Raw genomic sequence first — 27,646 nt, 5'->3', positions numbered from 1 at the left:
TCGTGGAATTAGCCACAATCGTGGTAGGGAGGGGCGCTAAGTGCTATGTGTAATGGGTCAGGGATGGGGTTAGACAAACCCACAGCGAGCTGCACAGACATACCTTCACATGGATCTTGATCGGGAGAGGGATGCCCTCCTTCAGCTCCTTGGTTTTCTCATTGAAGTCCTTGCAGAACTGTCCGATGGGGATTCCTTTCTGGATGGGGAAAAATGGTGGAGGGGGGGGAGGGGGGGGGAATGGAGAAGAGAGGGAAATAAACATGGAAAAATAGTGGAGGATTGCTTTAAAATGTATGAGCTCTTAAAAAAATTCAGCCAAGCATCACTCATGTCACACTGTGCTGCCAGAATACAGATGCCTGTGCTGCTGTCAGTCAATCAATCAATCAATCAGAAACCTTCAGCGGTCTGACTGTATTCACACGTGAGCAGCTCAGAGAGCAGCCATGTGACACTGTACACTAATATAATATATATATATATATATATATATATATATATATATATATATATATATATATATATATATATATATATACACATACATATATATATATATATATATATATATATGGTGGGTGAGTGTGTGTCTGTGTTGATATTTTGCTGGAGACATTTTTACACGTCCCACTGAGATGCATCTGTGTGCGTGCATGTGTGCACACAGCCCCTTTGTTGTTTCAGACAAAGTGTTTATGTGTGTGTGTGTTTGTCACTCGAGCTATGACTGAATGCATGTTGGAGCCCAGAGCCAGAGAAACCCAGTGATGAATGAGCTCCCATTTTCTAGCTCCTGCGAGGCCAACCAGAGCGAAAGCAAAATGGATGGGTGACATTAAGTCAACACCCGGCCAATGCTGCTCCTTTGCAGCGCTCCTTTTTGGAGATGAATTCAGTGGCAAAGACTAATAAAGAATCTAATTATTACTGCTGAAATTCAAACTGACCTTCACCCGCCATCCTTCCCAAAGGCAACACACTGATTGAAATGTTCATTTTAGAAATGAGAGAAGGAAAAAGGCTTTTTTTTTTTTTTTTTTAAAATACGCAGTTTAATGGACTCGCGAGCTTCTACTGCTCCATGACAGAGCACACTGAGCAGCTCTAATAGTGGATCTGATGAAAAGTCAGTCATCCCGAGACATTCTCCAACGACAGGTTGGGAAAGACATTTATTTGAAGTTAACGGAGCAGAAAGTTCTCTGAACATCATCTCCTCTAACGGCTTCAAAAGCACCTGATGAATGCTAATCAGTCGCTCGATCTACACAACTGCATCGCTTCATCAGCATCTAAAACGCTACTACGCATTACTCACTGGCGTTTCTTTGCATCTGCTAACACAATAACAACAAACTGATTGAAATTTCAGCACATCACACGAGCTGCGGCAGGTCGTTGTTTGAGCTGATGGGTTCTATCTGAATTACAATATCCTACTAATGAAAAGAAACACAGCTTCGTCTCTGGAGCCCTCACTAGGCTCTACCTTCCCTCCCCTTGTATTTATTAATAGTAATCCCATGTCAACCTCACTACCTTCTATCCTTGCCCTTCCCTCCCTCCGCCTCCCTTACAACAACATAGCAAGAGTAAACAAGCACTAAAAGAAAGTCTAATTAAATATGGATTAATATAAAGGCTGCGATGTTGAGTAGAAGTCAAAGCAAACCCTCGGGCTCTGCCTCACACATTCAGCTCCTGTTCCTTCCCTTCTGTAAGCTCATGTCAGATAATGATCTCTCCCACCGACTCCGACGGCCCTTTCATGCCACACAAAGCCATGAAATGGGCTCCCTGACCAGCAAGAGATGATGTCTGATGCTTCTAAAATGTGCTTAAGCATAGACAGTGAGAAATTATGCAGACAGAGAAGGGACTGCGCTAAAGATAGACAGAGGCAAAGACTTCACGTGACCTTTCCTGACCAGACAGCTCTTAGCTGCTAAAAAGGGCTCAAACAAACAGGGGGAAAAAAATCATTCTAAAAGGTGGAAAACAAGGCAAATAAGGGCCTGACAACACTAGATATGATCCTCTTGGGACAGCAGGCAGTTTGCCTTGAGCTCCATACACATTTTAGTATGCACCAGAGACAGGTAATCATATTTTAATTAAGCTCTTCCACAGAAGTCCAGGTACCTCAGCCTCTGAAGATGAAGTTTTATTTTGCCCTCAGGCTACTTAATAGTCTAACTGCAGTAATAACCACGATTGAATCACATTGATAATTGAAATCCCAGTCTTTAAATGTAGCATCGGGCTGGCGTGCCATGAAAGCAAGGTTCAAGGTTGGCTCCTCCAACTCCCCATGACATTTATCAGTGAGGGAGAGCTGGAACAGCAACATTCATGCCCTGGCCAAATCGCTAACCCCTCTCACTGCATCTGAGCATCTAATCATCCTCGAATCCGAGCTGCTGGATAAATCCTCGCTCCTCCACCATGACTGATTAGAGCTCTCCAGTATAAAATGGCCGCAGCCCGTCACCCAAGGCGGGGCCTTCCGCGGCGGCTGTGGACGAGGACATTGAGCCGCACATCTTCAAAGCCTTCTCCGATCCTGGGCACCGGGATTAAGCGCTAATCTACGAAGATATTTCTTTCTTTTAAATCCAGCAGCGACAGTGGTGAGTAATTGCTATATGATGCATTCGAGATCAGCGCGGCCGAGTCTGATTACTCATAATTATTTGAGCAATTAGGCATTTGCAATTAAAATCTGAGAAGTGTCCGTTTGATTTGACCCTTCCACCATATTTCTCTGTGGTCTTTTTTGACACTCCCTCTGTGTTAATGTGATTGGCCTTTCAGCTTCACTAACTCTTTTTAACAAGATGTAGCACTGGTGTGGCACTATAGTGTGTGTGTGTGTGCGTGAGAGAGAGAGAGAAGAGAAGGATGGGAATGGGAAAAAGAAAGAGAAAGCGAGACAGCTGAGGTGTATTAAAGTTGTCAGAATGTGGCCGACTATCGTGGTCAATATTTGAGCACAGAGAGGGGGTTTTGTTTGTCTGAAGCGAACAATAGGACAAAAGTAAAGCAAAGGCCGTGGGAGGTCCTCATAAATATGGGTGAGTGTGCATGCATGTTTATGCATGAATATTTCAGCCTCATTTTAATCTGACGAGACTATCAGTTGAAGAGTGGGTGTGTGTGCAGATTAAGCTGCCGGGGATTGCTGACGGTGAGGAAGTGCGCACTGTGTGTGGTCGCAGGTGTTTCTGCATCTGAGAGAACAAGAAAAAAAAAAAGAAATGAGACAAAGGAAAATAAAGAAAAAAGGAGAAGAGGAAGAGGAGGAGGGAGAAGATTGGAGGTAGATGAGAAAGAGAGAGAGAATAGGTCAAGAGAAGTACTGTGCTTATGGAAGCGTGGCAAACATGGAGATAAAGGGTACAGATGCAGGATAAGGCCTTGGGGCAGGACGGAGGATTAATTGCCCCTGGCACAAGAGGCCATTCGATAAATTGCCCCTGTGTGGTAGGCACAGAAGAGGGCTGCGATACAGTGACAAAGGTGTTACAGTGGAGAGAGGGTGGTGGGAGGCGAGGTTAATTAAACTCTTCAGTGTGAAACACTCTCATTCATTACCTTCATTAACTCGTTCATTTAATCTGCTCCGGTGTTGGCATTTTATCACATTCAGCCCCGCTGTAGCGTCATACAGCTGATTAGGTTTCATCTTGAACCCCTCCGCTGCAGACGGGGTAACTGAGAGCGAGAGGCTGAGCACGAGGCCACTTTAGGTCTAACAGACACAGCCGCACACAGCAAACAGCACAAACTAAATTAAGTTCACGCTGGACATGCATTTTACTTGATTTTCCACAGCAGAGTGAGTGGATTAGTCTTAAAAGTGGAAAATAAAAACGATTTTCACCCCCAGTCTCCAGTGAACTGTGCTGAGGCAAGGATACAGGACAAAAGGGGCTAAGGAGCGCTCTTCAAACGAGCACGAGTGCAGAACTGACAGAGTGAACCAAATTACAAAGAGGAAAAAAAAAAAAGCCAAAACTTCTCAGTGGTGTTTTTGCTGTGTGGCTCTTTGCTTAAAATAGACACAGCTTTTACTTTTTGTACCTGGCACAAGAAGAAGAATTTGCTGTTTGAGGGCACAGCGAAAGCAGGCGGCGGTGCGACAAAATGGATTGCATCACGACAAAACATCCCATTTTCAACTCCATTAGGTCCCCCTCACAGTCTTGACACTGTTGTGCTTTTTGCCACTTCACATGATTAATCACGTGTGGAGACTACAGCGAGAACGCGGAAGCCTGAACTGCAGGCAGCTGTGGCTCCACGCTGGAGAAAAATCACAAGACACCGTGACATGTGGAGGCAAAACACTCGGAGAAAGAAAATCAGCGGCTGGAATAAAATAAGACTGCAGCAAAAACTGATAGCAATGTTTTAACAAAAGTAGCGTTGTCCTTGTGGAGTATTCAGAAAGCCAGTATTGAATTTTGCACTCTAGAGGGGTTATTTAAAGGCGAATGCTGATAAAAGCCGTTTTTCGCACATGCACTGCAGGCATGAACTTTTCCAGACATTACCCAGCGGGATGGGAAAACCACAGACTGTATATAAAAGACAGAAGTTATTGTGTAAGTGATCTAAATTTGCATTCTTTCTATGAGCCAGAAAAGAGAGTTTTCCCCTGTTTGCAAAAAGGATACCGAGATAAGAAAACTTGTTCACTTGATCAATGACCTCAGTAAGCTTTTTCCTGATGACTTTATGGTTTCGGTCCCTAATTTTAAGTCTTCTAAGGTTGTGCAATTAATATTTACATAAAAAAAATGGGACTGTTGTGGAGGGCCGCACCAATACACTTATAAGTGAACTGAAACAATATTGGACAGAATTGAGTTCAACTTATTGGTGCGGCCCTCCACAACTAAATTAACTGCCCATCCAGTCACACAGGCTTGGAGACCAGTTGGTGCCTTCCTACAAAACACTGGTTGTTAGGGGTAAATGAGTAGTCTTGACTAGCTGCAATCGGTTGCTGAAACAAATTCCAGGAACCACTGAATTCAATGACTAAGCCACAATCATGCAGGAATACAGACCAGTTAGGACCCTCTGGGGGCCACCGGTCTGTAGGGAGAAATGTGCATTTCCCAACTGGGGAGTGACAACTTGTTGGCGCAAGTTGCTGGCTGTCAGTAGGTAAACTCTGTAGCAAAGATATATATGCTGCTGCATCAAAAAACTCACTGCAATTGCCTTAGTTGGTAGCAGATTGGAGTGCTTGCCCGCAGTCTGCGTAGAAGACTCATCTGCAAACACTTGCCAACTACTTGCAAAGTGGTTGTTCAAAATAAAAGTGGTTGCTTACTGCTAAAACCAAGACATTTCAAAGAGTGAAACTTTTACTTTGAAGACCAACTCTCTCAATTCTACAGCTTGGAGATTAGTTTGGTGTGCATGACAACCTGTAAAGCAAACACAAGGAGGCTTTTTTGTTGTTTTGGTCTTTGCAACCTGCGATTATACATTTCTGAGGCAGTCTCCAGGCATGTGTGACTGGGGCCTTAGTTAATCTGACTTGATGTTCACTTTGTATATTTGGTCGCATGTAGAACAAACAACAAAGCAGAGTCAGCTTCAGGGCGTGGCAGCTTGCTATGGAAAAGTCTCTACAAATGTTCCTCTGTCACAGCTGCTTCTCATTTGTCACGTTCATTTTCAAAAACACCAAGGAGACGAAGGCCGGCAAGGCTTAGGTCAATGCTTCACAAGTGAAGCTCACTATCCAGTGAGTTCACAGAAGCTATATCCAGCTATGCTGAGAACACAAATGCCCAGCACAGCCAGAGCAGACATTTAATGATCTTTATGCAGCCAGCTCCTCATTACAAAGTCCATGTGACGTCCGCAAGCAGGAGGAATTGATTAGGTAATTGTCGTGAGCTCGCAGTGAGCCAGTGTGTGCCTCCTGTGCATTCTACACAGGCAGCCTAAAACAAATAAATAAAGCCTATCCAGTAGTAAGAACATGCCTCCTCCTGTGTTCTACATGTGAACAACAACCCAACTTGTTTTGATACTGTCCAGTGTTCATATATTTAACAAATGGCCAAAGAGTTGTATTTCGCAAAGATGTCTCTTGAGTTAAAAGGTGGTAGTGAACTTTAAAGATTAAACGATGTGGTGATGTGGCACCAGGGAAACATGAACCTGTGCAGCCCACTCTTCATCTCTGCTGGGGGCCGGCAGCTCCAGGCTTCATTAGCCACAACCTGCAGAACATGACTGAATCCCAACTGTTGGCAATAAAGCTGAATTGTGGGTAATGTAGGTGCTGGCTTTGACAAGAAAGACAAATGTGTGGAATAAAACAGACAATATCACTGCTGCTGCTGCTGTACTGACTTTGATTATAGAAGTGGTGCATTCTTTTCAAGCATGTCTCAGGTCGTGAGATGACATCGAGTATAAAGCCAAGAGCAGGAAGGTGACGCCACTGACTCCTCCATATTTGCCATGTTTGTGGAGGTCAGCATGCGGACCATGGCTCACTGTTGACGCCTTAAGCATTCTTGGACAGTCTGCGAGCCCATGTGTCCTTCCAAACTTCTCCAATCATGTCTAAAGCAAAAAAGTGATGAGTGCACAGTACTGTGGACAGCCTGCCCGCCTGGCTGCTCCTCACGCTCCTCTGCTATTCTCACTGTTCCCCTCGTCCTTTTTCCTGCTTCACTCTCCCTCTTTCCTCTGTGAAAGTGAGCCAGTGTGCACGGTGACCTTCAACCACACCCACAGGGGAAGGAAAAGAAAAAGAAGACTGAAGGGGGGGAGTTAGTTGCAGAATGGAGGAGAGAATAGGATAAACATGAGAACAGGGGTGACAGAGAGGCAGTGGTAAGAAGAGGAGGGCTGAGGAACACACACACACATAAAAACCAACGCTGAAGTGAGGAAAATGGAAAATCTCTCCTCTCTTGGAAGCCAGCGGAGCGCAGAGCTGAATCTGACAAGAAGGATGACTCTCCATCCCTTTTCTCACCAGTCTGATTAAACCTCTCACTCTATGAACCCAGCACGCTGAGAGCCACATGAGCGAGAGAGCCGAGGACCCGAGCCTTTGCTCAAAGTGCAGGCTGGGGTGCCAACAGATACACTCGAAGGAGCAAGACCTTGAGGACAAGGTGACACTGTGAAATTCCTTCAAACTTCATTTGCGGCTGACAAAGGAGCTGAAATTGAATTCTCGAACATGGAAATGAGCCACACGCCTTTTTTTGTATTTTTAAACAGTTTCCAAGCGATTCATTTTTGAGCAGATCCGTCCCAGAAAATTCCCAATCCTTCTCTTTAAGCCGGCTGTAATGAGTTAATCTACAACAGAGGAATGATTTCCTTGTGTGACTAAGACAGTAAGCAGACAGAAGGAGGCCTAATTAAACTTGTAACATCTGCCTTCTGAGCTCTAAATGCGTCTACAGGCTATAAGCATCTCTCGCTCCACTTCCTCCGCTCTTATTTCAGGCAAAGAAGGGTAAATAAGGAATCAGCCTGCTCGCAAACAATGCAACTAATCTTCTCCAAGTGGCATCATCATCATTATTACCATAAGCAGAGACTGTGGTGTGACAGAGTGCTCTAAAATATTCATTGCATCTTCTTCCAGATAAACTTCCACAGCTGATGGTGGAGGGAAGGAGGGGAAACCGGGGGAGGGTGGGAGGTCTGTGCTGGAGCACGTAGCCTGCTTACAAATTACCACCACAACCAAACTCGGACACAGCGTGAGTGAGTTGCTCCTCGTCCTCCCCTCGCTGTTGCACCGCTCTGCCTCTTTTCACACGAGCCATCTTCGCGGGAGGATCGGCCGGGATCGCCTCGCCGCTGATGCCGCTCCACTTCTGACCGACTTCCCGGCTGCTCCGCACAGCCCGAGCCCGGCCGAGCAGCAGCCCTGCACGGCTCTCTGCCCCCGCTGCTATTTCAAAAGATAAATCGACAGCAGCAGACTCCGACACTGCGGGAGGCGACAGACCCAGATCCAGATAGAGCCTCTGCTACAGCCGCGGATGCAGCCCGGAGAAGGAGAGATTTGCCATGCCAGATCTGCACGGAGGAGGAAATCTTGATAAGTACGAGTCGTTTCGTTTTCTTTTCCGTTTTTTCTGCTCCTTCAAACTCGAGTCTGCTTGGTGTGGCAGTAGCGGTGACTTTGCCCTCTTACAGCCTCTCCATGAGCCTCCCTCCTGATGCCTGACTGTATACAAACACCCGTGCTGAGAGAATAAGACTTTTATCGCCGAGCCCGGCTCATCAGCGACAATAAAAAAAAAAAGACTTTACTGGTCACCGACAGCGCTTCTACTTGGCGGAGGAAACGGGGGGGGAAAAACAAAAAAAAAAACAAAAAACCCCTCAGTACTTGCTGTAAATCAAGCCAGGAAGATCGAGCCCAAGTGCAAGACGAATGGTTTGGGTAACTAAAAGCTTTGCTTTACTTTACTAACAGGCATCCTCGGATTGAAGCCACAATACCTGCTGTTAATGGGGCGGTTATGAAACAGGTGTTGCAGAGAAGCGCTTTAATAGAGATCGTTAAAGGATGCAGGACGTCTCAAGGCAGCACTGCGTGCTGGGCAGCTCCAAATAACCACATTTCAACCCGAAAGAAAAGAAAAATGTGTTAACTGTGTAGAAATACAACAGAGAGACCGTCGGGAAACTCTGGGGCTGTTACCTGATAAATCAACAGATGTTTTAATGTCTGGGGAGAGGATTTATTCAGCATTATCAGAGGCTGCTCACCCCTGACTCTATTAATTAATGGGTTTGCACACAATGGCTCAGATGCTGTCCCGATGCCCTTGGTGCTCCTGTGCCACCTGTGATAAGTTGTGAAGGATTTTTGTCTGTGAGGAAAATTGCCGCTCCGCAGTGGGTGTTTTATGGAGATGATCTGTAGGTGCAGACAAATTAATCTTTGCTCTACATGCATTTGTGTTCAACCGGGAATCACCTAGTATTAATAGGAAACAAATGCAAGTGGCAACCCCACCCCCTTTGCTTCATTTCCGTCAGTGTGTGTGTGTGTGTGTGTGAGTGTGTGTGTGCTGGAAAGAATTGAAGTGCTTTTTGGATGATTACCTATTCAATAGTGTACAGGGTGTGCACTCATGCCTTATGTGAGGAAGACAAGAGGTGGATACATTTCTGGGAAAAAATGGATTTTTAATGCTAATACACAAATATTTAAGCTGCACACTATTATGTGCCATTACTCATGCTTACAGTGGAATAGGCTGCCTCACCTTGTCAACAGCAGTGTCACTTCCCAGACAGCAGAATGATGAATTTGGTCATTATTGATGAGCTGAGTGGACACGCGGGCTGTCATCCCGGTCTCTCACTCAGAGCAGAATAAATTACACCGCGTTGACAGGGAGTCAAAACATAAACGCCGGCTGACGGATAGATTTGCAGGGTAAAAATTTAAGGTGCCTGTGGAATAACCCGAAAGCCACGACCTCCTGAAAGCCGGCTGCAACTGTAGATGTGAACTTCTTCAACCCTCCTCCTCCTGCTCCTCTCCTGCAGGCTGGGGTTGTCCCCCAAGAAACAAATTTAAATTCCAATATCCTCTCAATCTGCGGCTTGGTGAAATTTATTCAATTTTGTGGAAATGATAATCAAGTTTCCGTGTGCGGTGAGACAAAAGGCTTCACAGACAATCAGACATTGCTGGCATGATCCACGCCTGTCCTCCCACCATCCCTCCGGGGAGATTAATCAGTCAAGATCGTTCCTTTCCTCATCTCTTTGATTCATCTGATTCAGAACAAACCTTTAATGTCTGTGATTCTTCAATAGTCGCCGTGATGAATGCATCTGGATTCATCTAGACCGAGTAGGCTCGTGAAACGCACGCGTTCATGTAAGTGGGTGGAAGTCACTTTCTGTCTGCATTTGACTCTTTTCCTTCTTCATCACTTTCACCCCCTCTCCCCCTGAGCTTATTTATGAACTATTACCATCATGCAGTAACACTTTATTAGGCATGTAGACAGCCAAAAGGCCTATTAATCTTTCACTTGCAGTCTTATTCTCCTCTTTCTCTCTCTCTCTCTCACACTCACACACACACACACACACACACTCCATCTCAAAACCCTTTTTTTACCCACTGGAGTTCTTCAGCCCTCTTCAATGATTCAGACAGCACCGAGGAGATGGCAGAGCTCCTGTTAGTCTTACAGTGGGGGAAGTGATGTGTCTTCCATCGGCAAGATATCAATACACATTTTTCACGGAGAGACTTTTCTCAGAGGCCGCGATCATGCTGACAATCTCTCGCTCGATCACGCTCAACTGTTGCTGTTAGGACACATCTGAGCTGGTAATGATTTTATATTATAATGCCATCGATCCGGTTGATGGGTTGACACCCGGGAGTGGTGCTGGGCAGATAACAGACAGTCCAGTGGTGTGTGCTGTGCTTTTCAGCTAAATACGATAAAGAGACATTGGTTCGACTGCACTGTAAAGTCAGTGATTATTTCTCATGCTGAAATCAATACTGGGGTTTATACTGTCTGTGGCTGAGATAGGAGCTGTGACAAAATAACGTGAAACCTCATTTTCAGCCAAATTAGCATTGCCAGCCTGCACTCACACGAATGCACAGTGTGTACACAACGACACGAGACGATCGCATCTCTGAACAAATAGCAAAAATATCAATATTCATCCGAAATGATAGGGGAATTTGGGATGATTAAAGGCTGCAGCACAGTATGAGAATAAACACGGCACGCTATAGAGACAAAGAAAAGGCTTTGACAGGGCACCTAGCTGCGCCTGAATGCAATTAATTAATAATGAATAAGCTGAGAAAAAAAAAGGATCAGAAACAATAAACAGAAAAAAGTAACAGCTGAGAACTTCGGGGGGAAAAAAAAATCTCTGATCTCCGAAACAGCAGCAATGTTAGGACCTTTATGGAAAATGAAGACTGTTTAATTCAAAGAGCTGCAGAGGGGAAAAAAAAAAACAATTTAATAGGCTTCCCAGCTTGAGCAGCCAGGGTGGATGTAGCTCTGGCCAAAGATGAAGGGTTCTCACTGCTTACTCTGCAGCTATTGTCTTTAACCATAGCAACCAGCATTAAATTATTTTACATGTTTGTTTTCAGGGGGGGGGGGGAAACAAGCATGTTCTTATCCTGCAGATTTGTCGGCTTTACTGGGGACAGATGGCACCAAGCACATCGATGTGAGCAGACTCTGAATTTTGTCGATGCAACAGATTTCCCACAGTGCATCTGTGTATTTCTCTTTCAGGCATGGTGCCTACGCCCCAGGTGTGCGTATCAACCCTGGTCACGGTGAGCACGATGGCAGTGGTGGACCTCTACTTGCTGGAGCAGAGCATGCTGGGAGCTCGGGGTCTTTCAGGACCTAGCGTGTGGCAATATGTGGCAGTGTTGCTGGGCGATTTGGGCTTCCTGCTCGCACTGCGCTTCGTCTCAGCTGGCGTGGTGTCTGAGGCGCGGTCGCCACGGCGTGGATTTGCCAACGCCCTCTGGTTCCTGTTCCTGTCCCTGCTCCAGCTCAAGCTCTTCTTCGTCTGCCACAACTACAGGCAGGAGCGTCGGCCACCTGATCCTCTGGCCAGAAAGACCCTGACGCTGCTGCTGTCCATCTGTCTACCCTCCCTGTTTCTCATCCTGACAGGAGCTGACCACATGACCCCGCAGCGGAGGAAGCAGGAGGTGCGGGGCCGGCTCCTGTGGGTGGTGGTTGACTTGCTGGATGTGTTGGACCTGCAGGCGGGGCTGTGGGAAGCCCAAGGAGGGTCTGCAGCCGGTACTGGAGGGATTGTAGAGCAGAGGCTGCCCATTTGGGCTGAGGGTCTGGTTTTCTTTTACTGCTATGCCCTCCTGCTGCTGCTGCCGTGTGTGGCACTCACAGAGCTGGGAGCCACTGGTCTGCCAGGACAGAGAGGACCCCGCAAGGAGGCTTTGTACCCTTGGCTTAGCTTGGTCACTATCAATATTTTCACCTTAGCCCTGAGGGGTGCAGGGATGCTGTGGTATAGGGACCCCCGCGTGTCCACTGTGTTTCTGGGCAAGAACCTGCTGGCTCTGGCTGTGAAGCTGAACTCAGCCTGGGAGAGACATAAACAGGAGCGCGGTGCTGCAGGAGGCGGGACTGTGGCAGGAGCAGAACCGGGAGACTCGACCTTGCCAAACCCGGGGACAGAGCAGGGAGAGGGCCAGGCCCAGGGGAAAGCTCCTCCCTCTAATTATCACACACTGTCTCATTCTCAAAGCCACTCGCTCTCCCACGTCAGCCTGGAGCCCACGGCGACACCTTTAGGACCCTCTTTCATCTCCCATGAACTTTAGAGAATCACTCTGAACGTGCACGCATGCACACAAGCGTGCACAAACAACCACAGTGAAAATTCGGAGTAGCCAAGCCGGTATCACATCCAAACAGATAACTGTACTGAATTTCAGTACAACAGCGGAGGTTATAATGCAGAACTGTGGAATTGCATTTGGCAAGCTTGGCTTTGTGCACATCTTGTTGTGCTCAGAATAACTCTAAAAGCAGTGCTGTGATTTGTGGATGTGTATTTTTAAAAGTCAACACTGTGAACCCATCTGTCAGATTGTAAAGACTTTTTCAGAAATGTGTGCTGAAGTCTGCTATTGTTCATCGTGGTTTAATCTTGATTTAACTGTCATCACATTTGTGGAATTGCATTGTCAGATTTTCTTTGTTTTTTTCCCCCTTTTTTAAAGAATTCTGCTTTCCTGATAAATATCTGCTATCACTGATTCATTGCAGCTGTTTAGGGGTGAGAAACAGAAATTTGTTGCACAGATTCATGAGGTTTCAGGGGAAAAAAAAAAAAAATCAGACTCGACTCGCTTCTGCCAAAAGACCATTAGATGCCAAAACACAGCTTCTGACCTTTCAGTGTACATTTTCTCACTTCACTTCACAGGGTACTTTTACAGAGAAAACTTTTAATACACAGAAGTGGTGATTCATTTTTCTTCCCTCAATACCACAGAGCCAACATTCAAAAGCCATCTACCACTAAGAACTCTTCACTGTGCTTCAGTATGTTAATGCACAGTGTAACCTGATGACCCTTTAAATCAAAGTCTAATCACAATTGTAGGTGATTCTACTTTAAGATTTTCTTTTTTTACATGCCCGAAGAGGTAAAATTATACAGTTTTTCACAATATTGTAACAGGATGAGGAGCTCAGATTTTTTTTCCTCTCTTGTATTCTATTATAGATTTAATTTTCTCATGACTTCCCAGATATATTCTGGAGGGTCTCTGCACCAAGGTTGTTCTCTCATTGATATTATGTATTAGTTTGTCTTGTCTGGAAGAAAATGTTAATGAGAGGAATCAGTCACTTTGTCATTTAGTTGGAGTGAAAACCTGCAGACTCATGGGCACCACCGTAGAACATCTCTAAACTTTGTTTACAATTTTTATGGCATGTTTTATCTAACTTAAATGCACATCAGTTAGGTAGACTTCACTTCAACAACTGGCAAATATACAAATGTGTCAACGTTTCCGGTTTAAATCATCCAGCAGCAATTTGAACAAACAACAAAATGTGCATAAGTCAAGTTGCCAGCTACAAAAGATGCTGTTTGCAGTAATGCAATCTTTCACTGGCTGGGCTTAAAGGTGGGCAACGAGCATTTTGCGTCATCTTTGTGTACAGTACAGCTCTTTTTTTTACTAAATTGTTTACCAAGACTGAATACCAATGTAAGTAATCCCTTTAGAGGTTCAAAACACATTTAAAACTCATGTTTTTTGTGATCTCTTCTTGTCCCAAAGTGTCATTCATTCCAGCCATGTATCCAACCGTCAAATGTCTTTTTTCATTTTATATAAAAAAAAGAGTCAGCTTTTTAATTCCATTTCAAAAATGGGTGAATCCATTCATTCACAAACTTATCAAGATGTCGGGTAAATGTGGGAGTGTGGGTCAGAGCGGCAGGCGTAAAGGATGTACAGTACAGTCAAGTGCCTTGTTTCCTCATGGTGCAACGAGCCCCTGGTTTGTCGTACACATTATGTGTACCATGTGGAACTTGGACATATGCCATGTGTATACTGTGAAGTTATTCCACAGCTGTTTTCAGCTACACCTCCAAGACAGACTGCAAACTAATAAAGTATTTCATAGTCGCCTAGTGTTGACAGTTCATTGGCCATTACAAAGAGGCATTATTGGCAGAAAATCGCGCGCACACACACACACAAACAAACAGAAGGAGTCGGTCCAAATTATTCAAGTCCAAGAGACCACAGAGGCAAATAATCGCCTCCTCCTTGCAAAACCTCCACTATATTAAAGTCAATCAGCTCTCATTGTGCAGTCACAGGAAATTGCATGTTTTTATGTTGTCCTCATGCTGAACTGGTTAAGCGAATGGAAGCCTCCCGAAATGTTCTCGGCACAACAGCGCGCTCTTTGCTCCATGGAGCGGCACACTGACGAAAGGCCGTCATTTATCACAATTATGCCAGCGGCCCCATCAGCTCGGATCCTCTCGCGGTAATCCTTGAGTGTGCTGTTGTGTTGTCTGCCGTTAATGCTGAGAGAGGGAGAAGTCTTGATGTGATGGGGTGCGCATGTCAAGAGTTGTAGTAAGTGCGTGTGATGTTTTTCAGAGGGAACTGGCTCTTTGCTCACAGCAGCTATGAATGCACCCATCAGCCTGTCCTCTGAGCTTTAATGGTCCTATTAATTGAAATTGAGGCTATTTGTCAAAATGCAAGTGCTCATTCTCGCTGCTTTATGCTTGATTTACAGGCTGTATTTACAGGATGTATTAAGACTAATGTACATGCTTCACCATAGAAAGAAATTCATTTAAAGTTTCTGTGGGGAATATTTCTCCAGTTCAGATACACTTTTAAGGAAAAACCACAGAGGGATATCGAGTGCAGTAGACAGCATCCAGCTCTCGCCTACCCTCTTTCTTTCATCTCCCTCTACTTTGCCCACTCTACATTTCAAACACATGCATTCTGGATGCAGTCCCTGTTGGGCACCTCTTCATATTTCTATTATACTAAAAGCAGCAGCTACATAGGCAGCTGCCTCTGCAAATGACTACCTCCTAGAATTTGTTACACCTGTTAGACTCTGAATACAATGCTCAGCATTTTCCCTCAGTTCCCACCAACTCCCATAACCTGAAGAAAAGTGCTCGAGCTGCGCACCTATTTCCATTCTTCTTTTGCCGCTCTTTCCGGTGCTCCTTATTCTTCCCTTCCTCTCGCCTGTGCTAATTTCACTCTAGCCTGTAATTATTCTCATGTACCAGAGCTGTCACTTTTCCCTTTTTTTGTCTTGTATTCCTTCTTTTATTTTTCTCGTTTGTTTAAATTTGCCCTGCAGCCGACAGGCAGCCTACCTCTCTGCACTTCCCCTGTCAAGAGTGGTTAGTCAGAGACAAGGAGGAAAAAAAGAAAAGCTGAGGGGGAGAGGCTGGCTAAGATTAAAGGAACGGGGCTACTGCCTGAAGCAGAGTGGCTGCTGACTGCCATTTATTTAGCGTTTGCTCCACACACAGTGAGCTTGATGGAACAAGAGAACAGACAGAGACAAATACACACAAAACGCTGCTCCGACAACAATGACATCTCAAACAGTCCAGAAGGAGGCACCTTTAGACAAACATATGGCTTTGTTTTGCTTGGTTGAGCACTTCGTTGCAACCCATCTCACCTCATTACCCCTGACGCGGCGACAGCTACAGTATGCCTACGAGCTCACACCCACCTCTTCTGGCAAAAAAAAAGAGACACATTTAACAGACAGATGTCTAAATCATTCATCAGAGCACGCACACCATCAGCAATGCTGCTTTTGGAGAGAACTTCAAAGTATACTCTAACAGAAAGAAATGATGCAAAAGAATCTGAGACTCTTATGATATGCAATGCAATAGTGGAGACAAACGCATACTAATACAGGTCTCAGACGTTAAGGTGACATTTACGTAATGCCGAAATTACATAAAGTCAAAAAAAAGAAAGAAAAAAAGAACAAAGGTCGAAATGATCAGCCACTTAATAGAAAGTTACATACTAACCACTTTGAGAATTAAAAAAAAAATCCTTATGTCAAATCAATTAGTGCCAATTTGCTGATAATTTCACTTTTTCAGATTTGAAGATTTGCTGCAGTTCTGTATTATACTGCACTCTAAAAAGTGTGGGAGGAAAATATTAAGAAAAAAATAATGCCAGCGTCTCCCTGTTAAAGTAAATATGACTGTATCATGAGTATGAGCATCAATTAAGCATCAAAATCAACTTAAGTGTAATTTATGCAGGGTAGTCTGTTTCACAATAACACTGAATTAGATTATGCTTATTGTTGCATCTGCGTGTAATCATTCATCCGTGGTGCAGCTGTTACAAACGGGGATCATTTGCTACTTTATAATTTGCTAGTCACACTAAACCAAGTAATGCATTATGATTAATTTCCTGACTGCATCCGTTATCCTTTTTCTAAGCACACCACCCTCCTCAGCCCCTGCCTCTAGGTCTAGGTCTACAGAGGAGACACCGGGGCATTCCCAAGCGAGCCGAGGGACAATCTTTCCAGCGAGTGTCAGGTCTCACTGGGGTCCTCTTCCTGTTGGCCTGAAATACCTAATCTAAGAAGTGTCCAGGAGGCCTCCTAGACAGATATTTAAACCATGTAAGCTGACTCATTTCGTTTTGGAGAGGCAGCGGCTCTACTTTGAGCTCCTCATCCTATCACATCCTTTATTAAATCTGCAAAGAAAGTAAAGCTAAAAAAGCAGCAGAGTAAAAAGTGTTATAAATTTGAAATGAAAGAGGAGTGGAAATAAAATGGAATTTGTCAAAAGTACAATTAACTCTTCACTATACCTCGATGTAGCACTACAGTAAGTAAATTTACTTGGTTATTACTAAATTTAATCACGTTCTGGAAGGTGGTCTGATACAAAAAATTCAGCCAATTGGTAAGCTTTATATACGGCACACTATTTAAGTTTCTTTTGTCTACCCAGAGCCTCTGCAAGCTGCTTTGCAACCCACCTCCTTCCTATTTCCACCCTCATGTGTGTTTGACCTTACTGATGTCATAGCTGTTTGTCAGTATGAGGGCTGCTTTGTTATCTGCTCGGGTCTTACTGTTGCTGCTCTCCTCTGGTCTGGCTTTCCGCATGTTTATGAAAAGTTGGGGAACAGAGCCAAACACAAATTACTGCAGATGGAAATAACAACCTCCCTTTTACTATAGAGGTCCTGACAGCAATGCAGTTTAATCCCTTAAGCCCTACACTATCTGTTGTTAAATTTATACCTGAAAAACATCCCCAGATTTGTTCAGTAAGAGCTGTAAAAATGAAAGTCAAAAATTGATAACCCAGGGCTGTTTGGATAAAAGTGACTTGGAAGAATTCTGAAATATAGCCGTCGTCGTGTCTTCGTCATCAGTGTATTAGTGACATTAAAGAATTCCAGAAAAAAAACATGGCCTTTTTAATTGTGCCTAATCAAAACTGTAAATTAGTGTCAAATACCACCCATAAAGTAATGAAGGAATCCCAGCTCCTCAAAGGGCCACTTGGGCATGCCTCCAAAAGCACGTAACCCCCCACAGGGATTTAAATTTCTGGTCTGTATAGTCATCTTTTCTACTCATGACAAATGTACAGAGGTTAATGGGAATTAAATTCTCTTATTTAAATATTCCGCAAATGTGTTTAAACCGCACACTTTACTAGGTACACCTGTTAAACTGCTTGATAAAATGAAGATTTAGTTAGTCAATCACATGGCAGCATTTAGGGAGCGGTGACATGGTGAAGACAAAGTTCAAACTTAGAGTCAGAATTGGGAAGACAGGTCACTAAAGTGATTTTGAACACGGCATGGCTGTAAATGGCAAAAAGGTTGTTCTGAGTACTTCAGAAACTCTACTGGGATTTTCCCACACAGCTATCTCTAGGGTTTACAGAGAGGGCTGAAAAAGAGAAAATATCCACTGAACACTTGTCAATGTCAGAGGTCAGAGGAGTATGGCTAGACTGCTTACTACTGCCTTTCTACAAGCTGCAACTCATAACCCCAAGTTACAACCAAACTATGCAGAAGAGCATCAAATGCACAAAACATTGAAGCTTGAAGCAAAAGAGCTACAGCAGCAGAAGACCACACCCATCAGCTATGAACAGGAAACTGAGGTTACAATTCACACAGACTCACCGAAACTAGACAAATGATTGGAAAAAGGTTACCTGGTCAGACGAGTCTCTATTTCTTATTCTAGATTTAGGGGCGTGACTATTTTCATTGACGGATGAGTGAGACTCCAGGACTGTAATGTTCAGTTGTTCAGGTACGTAGCTTTTGCTTTAAGCCCAAATTAAGTAGCCAAAATTAGCACCCCATTTAATATCATAAAGAATTACAGATGACCCTTCTTAGCCAAGTAAAGTGGCTTTCTACCATTAGCTGATAAGTTCCCAGGTCAACCGTGCTGTCTAAATATAGACTAGCTCCAATCATACCAGGATAGCCAGACCAAAAATGCACCATACAAGGCTTCAAAATTGCAATCCAAAAACCTGCTGATGGCATCAATTTACATTATATTCATCTATCCATTGTCTTCCACCTATCCAATTCAAGGTCATGAGGGGCTGGAGGTTAACACAGTGCTCATGCAGTGAGAGGCAGAGTCTATCACAGCCTAACACAGAGTGGCAGACAACCATTTACACCTATATCAATTTATAAATCACCAGTAAGTCTAACATGCATGTCTTTGGATGGTGGCAGGAAGCTGGGGTATCCATGCAAATATGGGAAGAAAATTCAATTCCCACACAGAAAGACCCCAATACTGGATTCCAGTCCAGTACCCTCCTGCTGTTCCTGCACCAAAGTACTATTTCCAGAAACAGCACAACAAAAGTTAGATCCATTTTGTTACCAAGTTACCATACTTTGCAGCCTTAAAATAAATTAATAAATTAACAAAAAAATGTAGGCGTTGTATTTTTATAACAGTTGAGTTATAAACAGGATACAGTGAGCTCCAGGCTGACTATCTGACGACACTGTACGTTGTGTGAGATTAAGGTATTGATTCAGTATATAATATACAGATATATAACCTTGATTCCTAAATAGAACTACATTTGTCTCATGTTGCAGTTACTGCGTATTTATACTGCAACCATGAAATCAAAACCTTTAAATGTGGAGGTTAAAAAGAAGGCTTTAAAAATAAAAACCAAGTGTGGTGTAAGAAAGTAAGAAAATCTCAAACTAATCACATAAAATAGACTCAGTGGAGTCTTGTATGCATTATTTAACACAGTTCGTGCTCAAACAGAATATTCTGACAAGACACAGCGAGGAACAAGTGTTCAAAGGTGAAACAGGCCATACAAACAAAGACAGGCAGAGAAGACGAAACTGCATACTTGGTGAGGCTGGTAAAGAAACCACTATTCTTAGTTTCGGCGTCAGAGTGAGGTGTCAAAAATCCAAGCATCTTTAAAGGTATCAAATTTGAACCGTAACATCTTTGGGAAAGGAAACGGAAACTTTAAATATATATATATAAAAAAATGCCATTTTCCCAGTGATGCAGATACATCAATACTCATGTTACTCTGACAAGAAGATGTTAGAGGGGAGGAGGATTGCTCATAAATACATGAGTGCTTATTGTTTGAGTCTTTATGCATGTCTGATGGTTAGCTGCCAGTAAAAATATGTCAACTGTCAGTCACAAACACGGATCTTTCTATTAAAAAACAAAAGGAGTTTCAAATCAAATGTTTCAAATTTATAATGTCTCGTGTTATAGAAAATTAGACAGAAAGCTGTAAAGGTTCATTTTCAATTAACCTTTGAAGCTCCCAAATTGCTCCAAATGTGCCAGATGTAAAATCTCAATGACCTTTAGAGTTGACTGACAGCCAGAGCGAGTTTCTTAATTCTCAGCTTTAGCTCAGGGGAACTCAGGGTCTCCAGTGTAGCTGCAGGGGAAGGAAGCCTTAAATATGATCGGTAAAAATCTTAAAATCAATTATACATCTAACTGGTAAACAGCAAAGAGAGGATAAAACTCGGTTTTCCCAGTCTCTCTACACATGGTAGCAGTTAAATTTTGGCTTCTATATTTCTGAGCAGACGATAAAAGATGGTAGATGAAAGCAGAGATCCTGTGGCTCCAGGGTGCAGTGGTTAACATATGGGCCTTACATGCGAAAGCACTCCGGTTCAAGGAGACACAAACCCTTCCTCAGGGGGTCAGAAGCCCGAGCACTCCTTGTGCCAGATCAATGTTTGTGACTTGTGCCAGTCCCAAATGCACAGAAATGGAAGGGTTGTGTCAGGAAAGGCATCTGGTGCAAAATCTGTGTCAAGTCAAATATATGGATCCAGCCACTGTGCCAACCACTTGCACAATGAGAGAGCAGCAGAAAGTGCTCTCAGATGAAAGCATAGATCCACCACTTACTTTATTTTTGGACAGAAAGAATACCATTGTTTGTTTTACAGAAGGAATCATCATTGCTGTACTACAAAAATAAAGCATATTTTCTAAAATCTGTATTAACATCTTAACGTGACGATTATCAGCTCTCAAGTTTATATATCTAAACCTTTAAGCAAACAGTTGCTTATTTACACAACCCACAGATAAGGATATAAATAGCATTCATTTGGAGTTGGAGTTTTTAAAAATCCAATATTCCTTCTGGCCATTCAGTTGTACATGCTTTAAAAAGTTCACGAGCAAACTGTGCCAACTGTTTCTGTTTGGTGCTGAGGAGACAGTGTGCAGCACTGTTTTTTAAATCAATTATGGGACTGTAAACACCACTATAAGAGCAGCAAAACTAAATCAAGGCCAGAAGCAATGACTTTAACAATGCCGAGTTTCTCTGTAGAGCCGAGAAGCCCTGAAGCCGGAAACAAGTTTTATTCCACTAAATCATGTGAGCTGTTATTGCGGGTTTAAGACAGTCCTTCCTTTTGATTTCCAAAATCGAGTAACTGAAAAACTCACTAGACTGTAGGGGAGGAAAAATTGTGTCATCTGCATAGAAACAATACAGATATTATGTTTGGAAGGAAATTCTCATTAGCTTATTAATACAGATACCTAATCACATGACATGTCAAAGGTTAGTGAGAGTGATCTCTCCCTACACAGATTAGTAGAGCTACCCTCGGAAAAGCTAATGGTCATTAAGTCACGACTTTATTTATATATACACTGATGTGTCATTAAGAGTAAAGGGGTCAAGTGTCATATGTAAGGGAGAAAAAGTTAAACATGTAGACATGGTCAAGACTGCTGAAATCAAAGTGACTTTGTACATGGCGTGGTTGTTGGTGCCAGACAGGTTCGTCTGAGTATTTCAGAAACTGCTGATCTACTGCAATTTTCCCACACAACCATCTCTACTGTTTACAGAGAATGGTCTGAAAAAGAGAAAATATCCAGTGAACAGCAATTGTGGGTAAAATGCATTGTTGAGGCCAGAGGAGAATGGCCAGACTGCTTCAAGATAACAGGAAAGCAATAGTGACTCAAATAACCATTTGTTACAACATCTCTGAACGCACAACACAAGCAGACGAGCTACAGCAGCAGAAGACCGCAGAGGGTCCCAACCCTGTAACTAAGAACAGAAAACTGAGGCTAGACTTCGCAGGGGTTCACCAATACTAGACAATACAAGGCTTGAAAATCATTGCCTGGTCTGACGAGTTACAATTTCTGTGTCAGAATTTGACATAAACAGCATGAAAGCAAGGATCCATCCTGGCTTGCATCAATGGTTCAGGCTAGTAGAGATTTAATACCAACTGAGCATCGTTTAAATGTACAGTATTGTTCCTGACCATATCCATCCCTTTATATCCAGGGTGTACACGTCTTCTATCACCCAATAAACTGAGCAGTGAGCGTACATAATGAAAATCTATAAGAAAAACACTGACCAATGTTTTTTTTTTAGTGATCAAAACGCTACTGCATCAACATAAAAAATCTAGCATTCAAGCTGTGTAATAGTAAGGTATATTTTAATCAAACAAATAAAGTGTGAGATCATGCTAAAATGTTAAAAGTTTTGGCTTTTTAGTGTAAAAACAATTTTATCAATTAAATTTAATTTAATTTTATTCATATAGCGCCAAATTGCAACAACCGTTGCCTTAAGGTTACTTATATTGTAAGGTAAAAACCCTACATTATCACAAAGAAAACAGAGAAAACCCCAACAATCATATGAGCCCCAATGAGCAAGTGCTTTGGCGACAGTGGGAGGGAAAAACACCCTTTATACAGGAAGAAACCTCCAGCAGAACCAGGCTCAGGGAGGGGCGGCCATCTGCCACGACTGGTTGGGGTTGGGGGAGGAAGACACGACATTTTTGTTAGTGTGTTGTCATTGTCTTTGTGGATCAAATTAGCTTATTTTATTATTAAATAGGAGAAAATATTTGTCATAGAGAAAAGTGTTTAAAATGATCTAAAATCTTTGGGGTTTAAGCCCCAAATGTAAGTCCTGGCCTGTCATAGAGACCAGGCTAAGTTAAGCTATTCGTTGCTAACCCTGGTAAGTAAATGAATTACCTGCATTTAAGCTATTCGAAGCAGTGGGCAGCCACCAGATTTTTATGTTGTGGTTAATGTTGTTCAACTGGTGACAGTAGAATATAGAAGAGCTACAGTAATGGTGCAGCTATTGATGATGTCATCTAAGAGAAATACGATATTTTCGATTGATTTCACTTATAAAGCTACCTTCCGTGATATTATAAATCATGTGGCGCTCGCTTTTCTGGCAATTATGTACATTTTTCCATTCTCTTGTCTGAGTGTCGTCATTATGTCACAGAGATGGATTAGCTGTGAGAATTGATCTGGTTTCCAAGTGTGCAACAGCATCCACGGCTGATGAGTACTGTCCATTAAAGAGGCTAACTGAACCATTTGTATGTAGAGAATGAGCCTTTGGGTTGCTTTCTTTCTATCTCTCAAAGGACAATTAAACTTTAATTCCTCAATGGCTATTAAAGCTGCAGCAGATAGAACCTTTTATGGCATAAAATAAAATCTAAACTTTACAAGAAAAATTCAACGCAGATGCAATTTTGTGTTCAGAAACAAAGAGGAGGTTAATGAACAGAGCATCAGCAGTGAATGGCCAAGTAAATTCTGCCTCTGCTATTCTTATCCACTCTCTTCACTTTGATCATTGCTCATTGCTCGAGGACTGCTGACTTATTTTATTATTGTACCGGCCAATTCATAAATTTTTCTAGTCGGAATTGGCATCAGTGGGGAAAAAGTTGTAGTGGTGCATCCCTGAGCAATAAAAAACAAGACTACCTCAGCTGTCTCTGTGGAGCAATTGAAGCAGAAAGAAGTACACAAGAATTTAAGACAAAACCTTCGCAGGTTCAATCCCTTTTCATCAGCTGGCTTGTAAAGAGTGAGGCTAATGTATATGGACAGGTGCTGCTGTGGGTGGAGGTGTTGGTGTGTTTGGCCTGGAAACTGTGAGAAAATAGTTGCAGACTGAGGCAGTGTGTGGCACCCACCTGCACAATAGAGCTGTGCGACTAGAATAAGAATGGGAATATGAATAGGGAGGAGAAGGAGGTGGAGGTGGGGATGTACGATGAGGTGACTGAGGGGAGAGAGGCAACTATGTGATTGGCAAAGTGAAAATAGGAAAGGATCGGGTTGCTTTGCGGTTAATGAGAGCTGTGTTCAGAAGGTCGGTTGATAAAATGAAGCGCTGCTCCTTCAATTAAGTTAATACTTGTGATTACTCAGAGCGAACAGATAGAACAAGAAGTGAAATCAGGAGTAATTTTACCTGTCCCAGAATGGGGCCTAGCGGAGGTCCAGGGGCAGCCTGTCCTGACCTCACTATAGCCCGGATTACATTGCCTGTATCCAATTTCTTCACGGCCTTGGCTGCTTTGGAGATCTTTGACATCCTGGTCTGTCTGGAAAGTCTTAAATCTGCCTCCAAGTCAACTGAGAATCCATCCACTGAAAATGCACAAGAAAAACAAACAAATTAGGTTTTTCGAGCATATACAACAGCAACAAATCATTCACACGCCAGGCTCATTAAAACATCATACACCCAAGTCGATACGAATACCCAGAGGCAAAACCCGAGCCTTTCCATTCTGCAGCGGGCGAGTAATTAAAAAAATCTTTGCCTTCGATCGGCTCAGTTAGAGCCACTTTCCTGGAGGTGTTTGCAGTGTGGATCAGCAGCTGAGTGAGATGCCTGCCACGTTGGAGAGCCTAAGAACTAGCAGGATTTAAACTTCACTAAGAAGAAAAAAAAAATCATGGAGTGCATGCCAAAAATGCCTCCACCGCCTCAGTTCTGTTTGAGATGTGCCGAGACTTAACTGTCTGTGCTCCGTCAAAGCTTCCCCTGCATCTGTAGAGGTCAAGGATAGAAGAGGGATGTGTATTCATAAAAATACACGGAGAAGGTGCGGATGTGTCACCACCTCGTACGAATGCAAAGAGGGGTCGGCTCTCTTCATTCCACCTTAAAATGCATTTGCCAAATTAGGAGACAATTAGCAGAGTGGGAAGAATGGCCTGAACTCCTGGCCTTTCTCTGGGGAAGCAAAAGACATAAAAGGAGTCCTATAATCCCCTGCTGGAATAAAAGTGATACTGACACAGCTGTAGGGAAAAAAAGGGGGGGGGGGGATCATTGACTGGAGCCAAGGGACAAATACAAGTTTTAAAGTTGAGACTTGTGATTCAGAGGAACCCTGCATTCAATAAAAATAAGTACTTGAGGGGAGGGAAGGGGTCCAGCAATGATTCATTGTAGGCAACAGAGGGTATCCAATTAGATCAACAGAAGAGACAGTACCAGAAAGATATATGGGACCTCACGCTGCTTCGGAGCAACAAACAGTGGGAAGCTACACCCAAGAAAAGTTGCGATTCTATGTGGATTGCTGATTATCCAGCAGCCGTTAAAGTGCAGCCACTGTGAGGCAATATTTGTAAGGGCATTAAGGTTATACGCACGGTGCAGAAAGAGTCCCAAATAGAATCCATTTAGTCTGGATTCCCTGAATAGCTGTCTTTACAATGTGACTCACATACACTGCTACTTTTCTGAGGTCAATTTCACAGTACTCACCTAATGTGCTCAGCTACTTCATTGTAGAAAATTGTTGGCAGTCAGATCAATTTTGGAGGCAGTTAAAAATGCAGAGAACCAGTATGCATTAAATCTGAAGTGAGAAAAGCCACTTCTGTTATCAAACAATGACTCATGAAAAACTCATGAATGCTTAACTGGCAAGCTTAGCTAAATAACTCAAACACCAATTTGACAGAGGGGGAAAAAAACAATAACTGACCAATAAAATGACACACTGCACCATCCACAGAGAGTGAGGCTTAACAGTGTGGTGAGGGTTGCTGTTCCTAAACAGTTAGGGCCAGCATCACATGTTGGGTTTAATTCCAATTTGGAGCAAAGGGAATAACGCCTCTGCGAGCGGGGAAATGACAACGTCATGCTTTAATGCACCGCAACTCCAATCTCTGTTGGAGTATGAATAATAAAACTGCAGTTCCCTCGCAAAATGAAATCACTCATCACAAGGCCAAGCAGTGAACGCTGGAGAAGAACTGACCTACATAAGGCAACACAACTGCACTGACTGTGCGTTTCATCCAGCACAATTTACATTAGAGTCAAGGAATGAAGCTGCATTAACAGCGCAGAAGCAGGAAAACATGGTTCAAGGCTGCATGAAAAGCCTCAATCAGAGCTAGCTTAATGCTTTTGCTGTGAATAATCAAATCAAAGCCAAAGTAATCTGAAAGGAAAAGACACAATTTTGAGCTGCTCTTTAGGCGGAATATTACATTCCTACGGCAATTACTGGCAACAGCTTCGTTGATAACAAGGAGTAGACAGAAAGAGCAATTTGTTTGGGCCGTGTAGAGTTACTGCGTGAGAGCACTTTGTTAAAACATGCTTGATAAATGACGGGCCACAAACCCAGCATTTAAATTACCGCCTAATAGAAGAAGGTGAGGTGAGCTATAATAGAGCACAAACCGAAGCAAATCTGGGACAATACTCCAAATTGCCACTTCGACTCAAATTCATAGCTCAGTCGCAAAGGTATTCCCCGTGGACGTGAAAACAAGTCTCTAATCATCGACTCGTACAGTCGGGCTTAATAAAGCAGCCACGATGACAAAAATCAGGACTCTAAAAATAATACTTCCAAGAAAATCTGGAAGTTTTCCAGCTCCCCTGCCGCCTGTCGAATAAACTACCACTGATCGGGGGGAGGCATCTTTGACAGAAGTAAACATGTCAATAAAACTGAGCACACTGGAGGAAAAGCTCAAGAAAAATTCCACCTGTCATGATAATATGCAGGTCTACACAGACTGTTGTCAAAAGATCATCTGAAACCAGACTCCTATATTATATCACCTGCCCATTATTATGCCTGTGAAATTTCTACAGGCTGTCACAGAGCAGTATCAGCAGCTTCTGTTTTGTGTTTCAGCATAATTAAAAGTGACTCCATTTCAAGGGTAACGCTGACTTTGATTAAAGAAATTAATCAATTTGGTATTAAAAATGTGGGCTTAATTGCACCGGCGAAGCCCACCGCTGTTTGTTGTTTAGGCTATTAGGTTCTCTTTAGTCTTAATTAGGAGGCAAGCCAAACTGTAGTCAACATCAATGAGGCCTCTAAATCTGTTATTTATTTACAAGTGAAGGTTACGGGTATTGATTTTCTATAAAATGACAGTCTTGAAAAATGGACAAAATGGTCTCGAAGCAGTGTGTTTAGTTTGAAAGTGAATGCTCAATATAAATGACACAGACATTGTATCAGCCTGGAGGAAATTATGTCTTTTTCTTCTTATGTCTTTTTCTTCTTCTCTCTATATCTTTTAAATCTTTTAGTTGCACTCTGATGAAATAAAAGCTGAACAGTAATTCATTTCTCAGTAGGATCTGGTTTCGTACCTGGAACAACACCTAATCAAGAACAGTTCAATAACCTTTGTTGTACATTATCTGCCTTCCCGTCTTCATATCTCCGCAAAATTAAAACTAACTAAAAGAAGTTGGGGGAGAAAGAACAATTTCCCAGCTGCACAGATTGCGTTTCAAATGAAGAATATATCTTTTTTTTTATCTCATCAAAAGAAGCATAGTGACATAGATTCAAGTGTAAGTGTGTGTTAAAATAAAAACTGTGCCTCACTGAAGGCTTTTCCCATTTTATTTCTATCAGAGCACCTTTATGCGGTTGGTTTATTATTCTCAACAGCTTTTCCCTCTGTAGGCCTGCGGGAACTCATGCACACCAGACTACAGCTTTTATTAATGACTTGTGCTTGCCAAGGTTTAGTACTAACTAGAGCCTGACCAATGCTGGATTTTTAAGGCAGGTGCTGGTAGTAATTTGTAGTGAGTGCAAAATATGAATCTATTGGCCAATATTCATATAAATATAAATATTTCAGGATGGTGGTACTTATGAGCCTTATCGATGATG

At 43.0% G+C, this 27,646-nt stretch overlaps 2 protein-coding genes across 4 annotated transcripts in view; one reads left to right on the top strand and one right to left on the bottom strand.

Moving 5' to 3' along the window:
* The window catches only part of mrpl11 (mitochondrial ribosomal protein L11), a 60,393-nt gene that overhangs the window by 17,008 nt on the left and 15,739 nt on the right, over positions 1–27,646 (bottom strand). Inside the window, exons 2-3 of the mRNA XM_063486191.1 lie at positions 23,935–24,113; positions 104–199 (exon numbers count right to left, since the gene is read on the bottom strand). Of these exons, the coding sequence (XP_063342261.1) occupies positions 104–199; positions 23,935–24,057 (219 nt within the window). The 5' untranslated portion in view covers positions 24,058–24,113. The remainder of the gene's footprint in view (positions 1–103; positions 200–23,934; positions 24,114–27,646) is intronic.
* Positions 585–14,224, top strand: tmem265 (transmembrane protein 265). 3 transcript variants are annotated; one of them, XM_063495494.1, is made up of 2 exons: positions 585–2,633; positions 11,313–14,224. In XM_063495494.1, the coding sequence occupies exon 2, from the start codon at positions 11,315–11,317 to the stop codon at positions 12,377–12,379; it is 1,065 nt and encodes a 354-aa protein (XP_063351564.1). In that variant the 5' UTR covers positions 585–2,633; positions 11,313–11,314; the 3' UTR covers positions 12,380–14,224. The 3 variants fall into 3 exon arrangements, with proteins under 3 accessions (XP_063351564.1, XP_063351557.1, XP_063351549.1); XM_063495487.1 differs by lacking the exon at positions 585–2,633 and adding an exon at positions 5,998–8,108; XM_063495479.1 differs by lacking the exon at positions 585–2,633 and adding an exon at positions 5,999–8,452.

The sequence above is a fragment of the Pelmatolapia mariae genome, linkage group LG2 (assembly GCF_036321145.2).
Source record: "Pelmatolapia mariae isolate MD_Pm_ZW linkage group LG2, Pm_UMD_F_2, whole genome shotgun sequence".
NCBI lineage: Eukaryota > Metazoa > Chordata > Actinopteri > Cichliformes > Cichlidae > Pelmatolapia > Pelmatolapia mariae.
Note: the sequence above shows the minus strand (reverse complement) of the source record. Positions and strands in the feature narration are given on the sequence as shown.

Coding starts and splice junctions, on each gene's coding strand:
- tmem265 (XM_063495494.1), top strand. CDS start 11,315: ATGGTGCCTACGCCCCAGGTGTGCGTATCAACCCTGGTCACGGTGAGC.